The 15,004-nt window shown below is 34.0% G+C and overlaps 1 protein-coding gene across 1 annotated transcript; it reads left to right on the top strand.

Annotated features, from left to right (window-relative positions):
• Positions 1 to 1,360: 1,360 nt before the first annotated feature.
• LOC108909980 (serine/threonine-protein phosphatase 6 regulatory ankyrin repeat subunit B-like) lies at positions 1,361 to 14,168 on the top strand (the record flags this gene model as incomplete). The annotated part of the gene is made up of 7 exons (XM_018714461.1): positions 1,361 to 1,515; positions 5,859 to 6,174; positions 6,272 to 6,352; positions 11,029 to 11,197; positions 11,280 to 11,371; positions 12,402 to 12,557; positions 12,615 to 14,168. Coding segments are annotated over 7 exons (1,290 nt in total), but the record flags the coding sequence as incomplete, so codon positions are not given.
• Positions 14,169 to 15,004: the final 836 nt, after the last annotated feature.

A 15,004-nucleotide genomic window follows, 5' to 3' on the forward strand; every position in this document is an offset into this window, starting at 1 on the left:
ATTCTTGTAATATTATGGTTTGAAGTGTCTGCCACAAGGGGTTTGTATTTGTATGAATAACTTGAGAACGGTGAATCTTAGGGAAAAATTTCAAGTTACCTTTTTTACGTATTTAGTGCATTAGAATATAAATCCGTTACAATAACTTGCAAAAAATACAGTGGCGTAGTTTTTTTTATAAAAAGAGGGCGGCCCCTGTCCAGTTGTACACCACTGGTTGAACCTTTAGAGCTCATATTTTAGGAAATGTAAGGCTTACTGTCATACATTATCTATACCAAATTTTATTAAGATCGGTTAATAGATTCCGGAGATATAAACAAAAAATCAAATTTTTTTAACAACTTCAACACCCTGTATCTCTAAAACGAGGCCGTTCCAGACCTATGTTTATAAGGCAAACACCTATTATTTTAAAGAAATCTATAAGCCCACGAAGTTTCCTGCATAAAATTCGGACCACCCTGTATATAATTTTAAATGGGATGTTATTTTCTTTATATTGACCCACAATTTTTTTTTCGTCACACTGTAGATGAGTGGTGACGTCATTGATATTTTGTTTAACTGGGATTGTATACATCTTTTTGGATAAATTTGAAATAGATAAGTGTGAGTCCATATTTATAATTCTCGGGAAAGAGTGAAGGCTTAATAATCTCACAATCCTTTTATTAAGACGACTAATTTCGAGTTCTACACTTTGCACCTCATCATCAGGTCATTACAAGGATATCACATTTACACGGTTCTGTGCAAAATTTGGAAAATTCATCTAAATAAAATTTAAAATAAGTTTTGTACTTGTAACTGTGTATTGTCATTGTCTACAGTAAATGTTTTATGTTTTTTAAAATTAAACGTTTAGGAAGATATTATTAAGTATACAATTGATAAACTGGTTATTTAGATGAATTTTCCAAATTTTGCACAGAACCTTGCAAATGTGATATCCTTGTAATGACCTGATGATGAGGTGCAAAGTGTAGACCTCGAAATTAGTCGTCTTAATAAAAGGATTGTGAGACTATTAAGCCTTCACTCTTTCCCGAGAATTATCTTTTTGGATGTTTTGATTGATTTTTTTATTCTCTTTCCAACTATGTGAAATTTGTATGCCTTTGCTTATGAAATTTTTGAGAAAAAATCAACCTTTGACTTTAGTTTACGGTGCTCGCCTTCTAAATCATATCAAAGAGAAGGCGTTGGAAAAACAACAGACTGTATCACTAAACTTAATTCTTCAGGAAAGAAAGACATTAAAACAAATTAGAAAAGAACGAAGCTTTTCCTAGCTTTCCCGTACGAACAAATAATTTTCAACTTTTTTTTGTAATTAATCCTGTTTCTTTCATTGCAGGTCAACGAGCCTGTCACACAGGGCCTGATGCCCCTGCACTACGCCGTCTGGCAGAGGTATTACGAGGCGGCTCAACTTTTATTAACCAGAGGTGGTGACGTTAACGCCACAGACGAGTGCGGATACAGTCCTTTGCACTTGTCGGCAGAACACGGGTAAGATATACGCCTTTTATATCAAAAGCGCGGTTTATAAAAGGTAAAAGTTGTGAGAGAATTGTAATTTACCGCCCCTTCCACCACTTAATATGTCCCGGAGTGCCCCGAGAAGCGAAGGGAAGGCGTGGAAGTCTAGTTATGCATAAAATATGTAAAAGAGTGAGATTTAGTTGAGAAATACAGCGGCTTTAATTCGCTGCGGGTTATAATTAAAAAGGCTTATTTGTTGGTTTTGAGGCTGGGCCAAATTCTATTTTTTTCTCTTGGTGTGTTGGGTGTTTCCGCAAATCGGCAGACTGAGTTTCTCAACAAAACTATAGGTGTAAGGTCTTCAACAAGTTTTTCCGTTTGTTAAAAAAAATCAAACGATGCTTCTGGTTGCTCTATGTACCAAGATCAAGTAAACACTTTGAGAAAACGCATCGTTTTGATAACAAAAGAATAAACGTTTGTTCTATACTGTTCTAAGAAACCCATGGAAATTTCGAGAAACAATGAAAAACATATAAAAAAGGCGCTAGGGTAGTTTTTTTTTAAATGGTTAGGTTATACTTAATTCGTTATTGAGAAATATCAAAGTAGTCTAAATTTGTAAACAATGTATTAAATGTACAATGTCAATACGAGTATTCTTTAACTTTTAAATTTCAAAATAACGTTCGATTTTAATTTATTAAAAACAATTTACATCTGAAAAAAAGTTTAAATAACGTGTTTGTGCCACCTATTTATTAGAATCCATTGCAAATTGCAAGTAGTTTCAAGGTCTATAATTTCTCAGGGGGCAGCTGCTCCCCCCACTAGAAATTCGAAAAGAGCACAAAAATTTTCTTAAGCTTAGAAAATATATTGGAAATTTTTAATAAAATATTTTATTTACTTAAACTTTAATTTTGAAAATTAATACACTACTTAATTTTTTTTAAAAAACAATTGTAACAAATTGGTATAAATATTCGTTGATAAAAGAATTTAAAAATATAAAATTTTATGTTACAAAGTACCTAATACATTTCTATATTTTAAAAATTTAGCTCTGGAATTTAAATTAAAAAAAATAAATTTTTATCTATCGGAATCATAATAAACGTTTAACAATGCAACTAAAGCTATATATGTAACGCACCAATTTTATATAAGGGGAATGAAAAACGTTTTTAATTTTGTAGGTTTACCCATAAGTTATAAGTTATAAGTATATACATATTTATATATTTTTATATATTTTCAATAATATAATAGCTTTATAGCTTTAAACTTGAATTGTGAGGGTTATTATTCGATACTTAATTTTTTGTATTTAATTGTTTTTAAATTATATATAAACTGCAAACTTACAATTAGACTTAATATTTATTATCGGTCTATCGCTTATTTTTGACAACCATGAAGATTTTATTAATAAAGTGGTCGACAAATTTTAAAAAAATCCGAGATTATGTTTTGCCTAATTTTCGTTGAATTTCTTTAGTTTTTAAGTTGTTTATATTTTTTATGTCTTTCTTGTATTTTAAAAAGGGTTTATTAAAAAAATATCTAAAAAATTTAATTCATTGTACCTATTCCTACCTGTAATTTATACAGGGTGTTTCAGAAAGACCTCCCGTAAATGCAGGGGGTGATAGTACGACAAAAAATAAGAATTATTTGTCCTATGAACTACATGTCTATCTCTTCTTGTTTTCGAGATGCAGAGCAACAAAATAAACTTATTAATCTCAAACAACGCATACATCCTCAGTAATATTTTAAACTCTAATTAACTTTATATCAAAATTTTAGTGACTGTAATTAGTCATTACTAACTACAGTCACTAACAATCACTAAAATTTTGATATAAAGTTAATTAGAGTTTAAAATATTACTGAGAATGTATGCGTTGTTTATGAGACAACCATCAATAAGTTTTGACATAAGCTTACTTTAAGAAAAATCACTTATTTTCTACACCGTAATATTGCAAGAGTTCAATTAAAAGCCTTTTTTCTCGAAAACCGTCCACATTAGGAAGCTCTAACAAATGTACATTATTTTTAGAAAATAAAATTGTACATTAGAAATTGGAACCCGAAAACCTAACCTCAAAAAAATTAGAACTTAAAATGTAATACGAATGTAGCATCACCAGCGCCCTCTATAAAATATACAAAAAATAATTAGATCAACGTATTTGGCGTCCTTAAAAACCCCGGAATACCAAATTTCATAAAAATATTTCGCACTGGAAATTTTCGTAAAAATTCTATTTAAAAAAGAATGACCGCAAAGTTAGCCTATTTTCTCACCCTTGCCAGAGACCTAAAAATATTCTGCATATGTCAAATTATTGGTAATGAAAAATCTAGATGAGCATATTTTTTAGTTTAGTAGTCGAAAAATGTCGAAAATCACCCTTAGGGGTTGATATGATACTGCAAAACTGAAATGTATAAATAATATCAATAAGAATAAAAGCAATTCTTATTGTATTTTTTCTATAAAATAAAATCCTACAAATAGGAAATAATTTCTTTTCATGATTAATGAGGGCGTGACATAGTTGTAAGTCCACCCTTAAATTCGCTAAGGGGCTTAAATCATCCCCTAAATATGGAAAAAATAAAAAAATTACTAAATATTTTTTGATTGAAAAAATCAAAAATTATTTGAAAAATCAAGATTTTTCAAATATTTTTTTATTTTTTTATGTTTAGGGGATGATTTCACCCCCTAAGAGGGCTGATTTTTATAGAAAATTTTTTTGAACAATTAGGTCAAGTCAGCTTAATCTTTCTGATCAGAAAAGTAAAATATTCGACAGTTTTTTTATATCGCTATGATATTTTCGTATGTTATCACGTTCGGGGGTAGTTCACCCCTTCGTTACAGGGGTGGTTTTCTTATAGATACTAGTGAGAAGTACACGACTTGAATTTCTAATAATTTAGAATATCCTAGTACTTTTTCCTAGATTTTTCAAGTAATTTTATATTTTTTCCGTATTTAGGGGATGATTTAAGCCCCTTAGCGAATTTAAGGGTGGACTTACAACTATATCACGCCCTCATTAATCATGAAAATAGATTATTTCCCATTTGTAAGATTTTATTTTATAGAAAAAATACAATAAGAATTGCTTTTAGTCTTATTGATATTATTCGTACATTTCAGTTTTGCGTCATCATATCAACCCCTAATTAGTGGTGATTTTCGACATTTTTTGAAAAACTAAAAAATATGCTCATCTTGATTTATTTCATTACCAATAATTTGACATATGCAGAATATTTTCAGGATTTTTTTAAGGTCTCTGGCAAGGGTGAGAAAATAGGCTAAAAATATGCTGTTTTTGCGGTCACTCTTTTGTCGCTCTGTATATCGAAAACAAGAGGAGATAGACATATAGTTCATAAGACAAAAAATTCTTATTTGTTGTCGTACTATCACCCCCTAAATTTACGGGAGATCTTTCTGAAACACCCTGTATTTCGCCTATTTATTATTATTTGTTAAATTGGGTTTTATTATAAATTCATGAAACTATAAAACCACATTGCTGTCCTTATTTAAAACTTTTTGACGATTGTTACTTGTTTGGGTCTACCTCCTCCTCGGTCTTACCTTCCACCTCCGGATGGTCGTCGTACTCTTGTTTCGGTTTTACTAGTCTTCGTCAGCCTACCAAAGTGGCGACTGTAGTACAGTATAATCATTTTTTTTCTAAGATCATTTCTAGTCTCGCTTCATACGTATACCTCAATTTTCGTGCCAAGAAAATATTAAATGCATCAAAAATATAACCCGCGTATATAAAAATACGTGCAGTTCCTATTTTTAGTCCGCGTTAAACAGTGCACGGTGTTATAGCAAAGTTATTAGGCAATTTGTGATTTCTGGCGTGGTTTATTGGTTTTCCAGCTATGAAAATAAACTCCAAATGTCGTCTATTGATAGAAACAGCTGATGGATCAGAATCTTTTTATTTCTTAATATAACACGAAATTATGAGAATCTACGCTGTTTCCACAGGATAACACAAACGAGTGCTCTATTTCACGAATAAAAGCCTCTAAAACAAAAAGCATTGCATATTTTGGGTATTCGACAACTCAATCAGTCCTTTAGCTTCGCGCGAACTCCAAAAAATCGTCCCCAAAGCCTAAAAATCGGCAAAAGTTCTAGCTTCAGCGGATTCATTATTCTCAAGTAACGGTTCCAAGTAACAGCTCCAAAGTATCGGTACCAAAGTAACGGTTACAAACGGTATATTGCTCAAACCTGCCCGACAGCAACAAATTGAGATCTTCCATCAGCAAAAAAGTTTCAAAAACAGTTCGATTACCCACGAGTCGTGTTCCAGATACACGGAAGTGGTCCGTCTGCTGCTTAAATCGGGCGCCAAGGTGGACTACAGGCCCAACACGGACGAAGACTTCCCCCGCACCACGCAATGCGACGAACCCCTCAGACTGGCCATCAGGAACAAGCACATGGAGATCGCCAGGATGCTGCTGGAGCACGGCGCCGACCCCAACAAGCGATACTTTTTCGGCGCCGAAATCAACCTTGTTACGGACCTGGAATTTTTGGAACTGCTCCTCACATTCGGCGCGAATCCCGACAGCAGGGACAGGTCCGGACTGACCCCCCTGATGAAGGCCGTCCGCCAACCCCAGGTGAGGCGAAATATCGGAGTATGAAACGTAAACGGGCATGTCTTTTAATTTTTTTCCTTTTAACACTGAAGGGAGCGCTTAAAAATAATTTTTCTAGGGGATGGAGGCCGTGCTATTGTTGTTAAAATATGGAGCGGACGTAAATGCTATTGCAGACGAGAGGCACGACTATAGAACCGTAAGTATTGTCTAATTTATTCAATTAAGTCGAAAAAAATTGGATTGGGATGAAAGATTGACCAGTAATTATTAAGATATGGCAACAAAATGAATTTTCTGAGTCGTAATAGTACAGTCATTGAAGCTTTTCATTCTTTGAAACTGAACCGATCGACTTGAAATTTGGCAGATAGTTAGAGAAAAGGTCAATGAACATTAGTGACATAGCACCGATTGACGCTTCCATCTTGTTGAGGTTGCCACCCCTTTTCAGGGGTGGAAATTTTTTTTTTCAAAAATAACGCTGGAAATCGATAGATAATGAAATTTTGTGCAAAAAATATTCGAAGAAGTTCTTCGAGAAATCAATAGTTTTTTAGTTATTCACGATTGAAAACTTGGAATTTTGAGTGAAAAAAAAACACTTTCAAAGTATTTTTCGCGAATAACTCAAAAACTACGCATTTTATTAAACAAAGTGTAATAAACAAGAATGGAGCTTATAAATAAAAAAAGAAAATCGTTATTTAAAACGTGTTTTACGTCCTATACAAAGCGAAATATGGTTAGTGGAAGGGGACTTGTTTTGGGGCGAATACTGGAATCGATGTGTTCAACGTCAAATAACGAAAAAAAGATAAATTTTACGTGTATAACGCTCCTGGAGTTTTTTGTAGTACTCAAAAAGACCTTCAAAATGAGCACTTATAAAAGTTAATTAGAGCAAAATTGAAGGAGTTATCGTCAAAAACAGATGGGTTGCTCATATTTTTTAAGGAAAAATGAGCAGTAAACGCTGTACCATTTCCATCAGAATTAAAATTAATCGTAGACCCTTTACAATTAGTTTTGTTTTAGTGTTTTTCATACGATCCTGAAGTTAGACCGGTTTAGAATGCGTATTTTTTTAATAATGTACGGTAAAAGTTGAAAACGTATTTTTCATTATTCAAAAAAAATTGCCTTATTTATATAATAACTCTGAAACTATGAAAGATACGTAAAAAATGATAGACAACAAAAATGTAGCTTTTTTTTCAACAAATATTTTGCTTTTTTTTTTCCTATAGCATAAAAAATAAAGGAGATATCGCCGCTTGAAGTATCCATTTTAGTGAAAAAACGACCTGTCTCGAGCCCTTCGATCCTTTCCCTTTAAAAAACGAAGGACTTAAAAGGTTTTATATGCAAACGATCTTACAGCTCTTGAAATTATCTTTAAAATGCTTTTTTGTAGGATACTATAGCTTCAAAATTAACCGAGTTATGGTAAAAAAACCAATGACATTTTTTCGGAGCAAAATAGGCTTTCTCATTTTTATATATTATATATTATATTATACAAATAAAATAAGTAAAAAAATTTAGTGTGATTATTTATATGCAGCGTAGCAATTTTTTTTATGATTGATTATATTTAAAAATCGATTATAATAAAAATATTTTACATTAATATTGGTAAAAGGGTAGTTTATAAGAGTTGAAAATGGCAAAAGTAAAATATTCTTTCATAAACAATATAAGGGAATTTTTATTTTAAATTATTGCACAATTATAGCATTCCAAGATTTAAAACGTAATTTTTTATCATTTTTTTAGCACAGGGGTGATTTATAAGGGTTGAAAAGTGTTATGAGATACAAATTCTTTCATAAGCAATGAGGGAATTTTTATTTTAAATAATTGCACCGTTAAAGGATTCCAAGCTTTTAAACAGTAATTTTTTATCATTTTTGTCAATACAGGGGTGGTTTTTAGGGGTTGAAAAGGAAAAATTATTTTATTAGCTATAAGTTAACTTTTATTTTAAATAATTCATGCAGTTTCAAAGAATTCGGAGGTTACAGCTGATTTTCAGCTTCAAAAGAACCTAGAATTTTTAAAAGGGTTTGTTTGAGATGTGATAAACTCAAAATATGAAATCTACATAAAATTACATTTCTACGCTCAATTGCAGTCATTTTAGACTCAACTTACAACGATTTTCCAACATTTTCTTAGATTGTTACGGGACATTCCATTTAAAAACCCGCCTCCTTGATACCCCATACCAGTGGAGGCTCGTCGGAGTGGTCATGGTGGTTAGTGCCCACCCTGAAATTTTCAGAAGAATAAACAAAAATTTGTATATATATTTATCAAAGTGATTTGACAGCTCTTATAAAATTAAATCTAAAATGCGTTACCTCCTTTGAAACTCCCCCTACCAAATTTTAAAATTATATTTTAATCATGATCTCGGCAGCAACCAACATAACATTCGGGCTAGCCCGTAGCTGCTGAATTAAACAACGCCGTACCCCAACCATACCTTGCATGCTTATACGCACCTAGGACTAGACAGTAATCGGAAACGTAAGTCGTTCACTAATTTAGAATATTTGGCCCAAGTCGGGCGAGCCCGCACACCGCACACAGCTCGCATATACCCATTGAGCACCCATCGAGTGTTGTATCGACCACCTAAGACTTTTCACCAGTGGTTGGAAATATATATACGTATATTTATTTGCTGTAATTTTGTTCTTTAAATGAATTTTTAAATATTAGAACAATTTTTCCCTGCAAAGGTATTCCAGAAAACAAATTTTAGTAAACGAAATAATAAACCGTTTTATAATAATTTGTAAATCGCGTAAAAAAATAAATATCTATGGTGCTATGTTGAATGTTCTTTGATAATTATAATTATTAAGGTTATTTTAACTCGTTACTGTTAAACTGAATTAAAAGTGATTGCTGAGAAATTTTCAATATTTGAATAGATTCTAGTTTGTAAACATGGGAGTGATGTAAATTATTTTTGGGATGATCTCGGCAGCAACCAACATAACATTCGGGCCAGCCCGTGGCCGCTGAATTAAACAACGCCGTACGTTGCCTGCTTATACGCAGGGCTAGGACTAGAGAGTAATCGGAAACGTAAGTCGTTCACTAATTTAGAATATCTAGCCCAAGTCGGGCGAGCCCGGACACAGCCCGCACCCGCATACTCATCGAGTGTTGTATCGGCCAGCTACGGCTTTTCGCCAGCCAGCCAGCAGCGGTTGGAAATATATGTATATTTATGTGCTGTAATTTTGTTCTTTAAATGAATTTTTGAACATTAAAACAATTTTTCCCTGCAAAGGTATTCCAGAAAACAAATATTAGTAAACGAAGTAATAAACCGTTTTATAATAATTTGTAAATCGCATTAAAAAATAAATATCTATGATATGTTGAATGTTCTTTGACAATTATATTTATTAAGGTTATTGTGAAGCGTTACTGTTAAACTAAATTAAGAGTGATTGCTGAAAAATTTTCAATATTTTAATAGATTCGAGTTTGTAAATATGGAAGTGATATAAATTATTTTTAGGACTTTTAAATTCGATACATATTTATTTATTTTTTCAAATAATAAAGCAACTGTTCGATTAAAAAAAATAGTTTCTATTTAATATATTTTTTTTATTTCAATCAGATTTTTAATAAATTATCATTTGAATATACATAATTGAATTACCTAAAATAACTCTACTCTCCGGGCAAGCCCTTCGATTTCACTCGTATATTCTTCGGGTACTTATGTGTAATCTGCGGTTTGATGTTAGTTTTATTTCATAGATTAGGAAGGTAGAGATTTGTTATTCCTTGTACTTCACGACTTGGTTGTTTGTAAGTTCTAGGTTAGGGTTAGTATAGTGGTTTAGGTAAGTTTTTATTGTTTAATAGTTTGGAATAAAGCAAAATGGTAAGCCGAAAATAGCGAATTGGTGAGTAGCAATGGTGATATTATTAATTTTTTATTAAATAAAAAATTTTGTATGTTAACTTTCGATGATAAATTATTATTTATTTCAAGATTAAAACCTACGCCTGACATGAAAAATTTAATAAATAAAAACAATTGCGGAAGTAACAGATCATTTAGTAAAAATTGGTACAATAAATATGAATGGTTAAAAGGTAATGAAACCAGAAACAAATTATATTGTTGGAATTGCTTACAGTTTAATGAAAAAAGTAAAACTCCATGGAATTATCTAGGATATTCAGATCTGAAACATATAAATGAATTTTCAAAAAAAACACGAGCGATCGGAGGAGCATACATATTCAACATTAAAATTTAAATTATTAGGAAAACAAAACATTCAAACTTTTCTTGATTCTGCATTTCGTGAGAATATTTTAAACCATAATAAAGTCGTGGACGAAAATAGAGACATTGTAAAGCGCCTTATTGATTTGTTTATTTATTTATTTATTTATTTATTTACTTATTAGAATTTTAGTATAATTTATCGTTAGTAATTTCAGCTATAAAAGTGATAGAGAATTTTACTATTTGTTTAGAGAATTATATAATTTTTTATATGTCCTTCTATGCCATAATCCTTGCCTTATCCCCTATCCCGGCAAGAAATCACTGTGATGACATTCTCGTTTGTTCTTGCTGAACTATTAGGTATACTTTTGGAATAACTAATATAATTAATTTTCAGGTATATTTATATTAACTATCTTCATAATTCTTAAGTTTTTTACACTTTCAAAAGTAAATAGACTAACGTAGATTGCAATTAATATATGATGTTAAGTTACATGAGAAAAAATATTTTACCCGCCCATCTCAAAAACTCACGAGCCGCCACTGTCCCATACAAACAGACATTCACGTAAAACTCAACACTGGCTACATTTCAGGTGTTACACTACGCAGTCTTATCCGGAAACTACGAAATCATCAACTTGATCATAAAACAGGGCGCCAAACTTAACTACGACGAGGAGTACGACTTGGGCAAACCCAGCCCGCTAGATTTGGCCATTCTCAAGGGCGACCCGAAGATCGTGGAACTGCTGATCAGATCAGGTGAGCCGCCCTTGAATTGCCACTCAACTCTCTACGTTTCAAAAAAAAAAACCTCCAATAATATTATATTTGTCGTTTTCAGGGTCTGACGTCAATTGCAGTTCTCCGATAATAGGATCCCCGTTACACGTAGCATGCGCAGACAACATCCCCAACAGATTCGACATATTACAGGTAATTAATAGTGGCGTCACTGATGTGCACTTTGCCCCTTCCTTTCCGCAACAAAGAGCAATGAGAGACACTTTGTCGTCGTGTTTGATTGACTTGACGACTCATAAGACGCACTTTGCTGCTTGTTTTCACGACAACGAACGACGCGAGATACTTTGTTACTTGTTTTTCGCGGCAACGAACGATAAGGTACACTTTGCTGGTTACTTTTCACGGCAACAAGCGATAGAAGTCACTTTTTCCGCTTGTTCCCCATGGCAACGAGTAGTTCTAGATACTTTACCGCTTGTTATTCGAGTTAACAAGCGATAAAGTGTACTTTGTCGTTGGCTTTACACGGCAAAGTGCAATTAGAGACACTTTGTCGCCTTGTTTGTTTACGACGAGATATAAGACGTACTTTGCTGCTTGGTTTTAACGACACGAGATACTTTGTTGCTTGTTTTTCGCGGCAACGAGCGATAAGATGCACTTTGCTGTTTACTTTTCACGGTGACAAGCGATTGAAGTCACTTTACCGCTTGTTCCCCATGGCAACGAGTAGTGCTAGATACTTTGCCGCTTGTTATTCGGGTTAACAAGCAATAAAAGTGTACTTTGTCGCTAGCTTTACACGGCAAACAGAAATTCGTCGCCTTGTTTGTTTACGACGCTTGTTTTTTGCGCGAACAACCCATACGATGCACTTTACGCTTGTTTTTCATTACAACAAGGATAATATGCACTTTGTTGCTTACTTTTCTCGGCAACAAACCATGCATTTCACGGCGACAGGCTATGGAAGTCACTTTTCCGCTTGTTCGTTAAGGCAACGAGAAGTTCTAGATACTTTGCCGTTTGTTGTTTGGGTTAACAAGCAATAAAGTGTACTTTGTCGGTAGCGATGAGGGACACTTTCCCGCTTGTTTTCCACGGCAACGAGCGATAACATGCACTTTTTCCCTTGCTCTCCACTATGACGAGGTCTGACTGGCACTTTGCCGTTGATTTAGGTACTTTGCGGTAATTTAACAGCGTCTTTGCGTTCCAGATGCTCCTGAAGGCGGGGGCGGACCCGAATCTGAAGGTGTTCAGCGACGACCTGGACCGGAATTCTCAGTTGAGACCCGTCCTGGTGGAATATCTGGCCAGTAACGAACACCCCAGCCTGGCGGTCGTGCATCTGCTGTTGCAGTACGGGGCGAGGGTAAGTCGAGCCGCGTATACGTCGTTCTAATCCTTCTTGACGCGTCGGGCGTTCCAGGTGGTGATGAAGACTCAGTTCAGGGACCCCGACGGCATGCTGAACTCGCTCCACAACGTCATATCCGACAACTGCGACTCGATATTCTTCCTCCTGCTGGAGTCGTGCGAGTCCTTCGACCCGTGCATGATCCGGAGAAACAACGTGATGTCCCCCGACCAGAAGACCGCCCTGCTGGAGCTGGCCAAGTACCCCCAGTCGCTGAAGAGGCAGGTTAGGCTCTACTTGAGGAGGATGCTGGGGGCCGGACTGATGTACGCCGTGTCCGACTTCGAGCTGCCCAGGTCCCTGGCCAAATATTTGCTCTTCGACTACAGTTGAGGTCGCGGAGGGCGGCGCGACCCCTTGTGATTTCATTGGTGATACTCCGGTTCGGCACGGACCGGAAATTGTCTCGAGATTGGTGGTTACCCTTCTGCGTATATTGTTCGTTTGGTTTCCGTACAGGAAGTAGATGGTCTTCTGGCCACAGGGTGTGTCTTTAACACTACTAACGTTTGGGAGTTGTTTGTGGAGAGAGAATTATTAACCGCTAACACTGACTGGGTTTGTCTACATATGTATCGGTACTAACAGGTAACGCGTGTAGTCCTCTTATATTTTTTCTTGTCCCCACTAGATAACCGTAACAGGTATCAGTACTAAGATGTATCCTTTTTAAGTTGTGGATATTGCGGAAATTATTTTAATTGCAACGTTTCACTAATATTTAACGTGTATTAAAACTACTAGCACCCCTTAGCTGCAGTTCCTCCTTAAGGAAAGCATTGATTTTATTTATTTTTGTTAATAGCACTTTTGTTTTATTTTTTTAATTACTAACCTAACCTAACACAACATAAATTTACTTCGTAATATTTAACTAATATAACTTATAACAAAATGTTAAACATGTAATTTTAATAAATATCAACGTAATCCCTAAAAGTGAATAATATTAATATTATTAACAGTGTGTGTTTTTCTGTATATTACTGATGAACTAACGCGGCTCGAAATTGATAGTCTTTATACAATATTTTGAGTTACTAACATTATCTAACGGCTAAAGTGGTCAGAAGAATCGTCACAGCGTATTGGGTTGCCTGAGAACTAGCAGTTTGTTGATGTTGATGCACTGAAAAAAAAATTGTATGCACTAGAGCTTCCAGGTCACTGAACTTGACTGATTAAATGCACAATATAAACGTTGCAATCGATACTGCGCATAAAAGAAGACATGGCAAGAATCGACGATCGATTGTCGATGTTTTGTTTCTCTTTCCTTCCAACACGAAGTCTCAGTAGTATCAGGATTCGGGGACAATTTAGAAATTGACCACTGGGGTTACTATACAGGGTGTTTCTGAAATAAGTACGTTCCTGGAAGAGGGTGATAGAAGGCTCGAAATTAAGCAACTTTTATTAAGGGAACTGATGATCTAAAACACGTTTTGAAAAAAAAATTCAAATGAGGCACCTGTAAGGTCTTTCCGATACCGAAGTCAGTTGAACATGTATAAAAACGCCTAGCAATAAAATTTAATGAATTACATGGGCGTCACAAAAAAGTTTTCTGTTAAAGGTACAAAATAATAATTCATATACAGGGTGGGCCAATAGTGTGAGAAAGTAAAATAACACCCTTATTACTCATGGTACAGAAAAAAACTTTATATACAAAAGTTATACAGAATCAAGAAACCTAAACTATAATATTAATTTGATACATACAGGGCGATGAGTAAAAACGGGACACGAAAATTTTAACTTTTTTAAATAGAACATCCTGTATATTTTTAAACATGGATTTCCGAGAAAATTCTATATATGGCAATACAAACAGTTTAACATTTTAGTGCGGGGTTGCCAAGTTATGTAGAAAATTCTCCGAATTTTGGAAAAAACATTACCTCGAAATAGTTGTATTAACTTTCAACTACTAACGCTTGGAACAAAATAATTAGACGGAGGTACAGGCAAATGTTAGACAAAGGCTCCTATATTAGCTAATATCGATATTTTATGCAGGGCATTTTTTATAATACGATCATTTTAAGAAAGTTTAAACTTGATTTTCTAAAATTTTTCAAATAGAACACCCTGTATTTTATTGTTCTGTTTTATTCACATATCGGTCCACTTCAACTTTTATTAAGCATGTTCTATATCTAAAATTTTTAGTTTTTAAGATATAGCAACATTTCTGAAAAAACTTAATTTTTATTATTTTATCCACGACTATGGTATAATGTACCCATTATACGTCTGTTTGCTCGACCTTAATAATACCCATTAATCACGGCAGTGATTAATGAGTCATTAATCACTACTGTCAGATGCTTCCTTAATTTAGCTATAATATTATATTGTTCTGCTACAAACAATCCGTTTTTAAAATTTTATCGTGT

This window comes from Anoplophora glabripennis, unplaced genomic scaffold (assembly GCF_000390285.2).
Source record: "Anoplophora glabripennis isolate ALB-LARVAE unplaced genomic scaffold, Agla_2.0 scaffold721, whole genome shotgun sequence".
Taxonomy (NCBI): Eukaryota; Metazoa; Arthropoda; class Insecta; order Coleoptera; family Cerambycidae; genus Anoplophora; species Anoplophora glabripennis.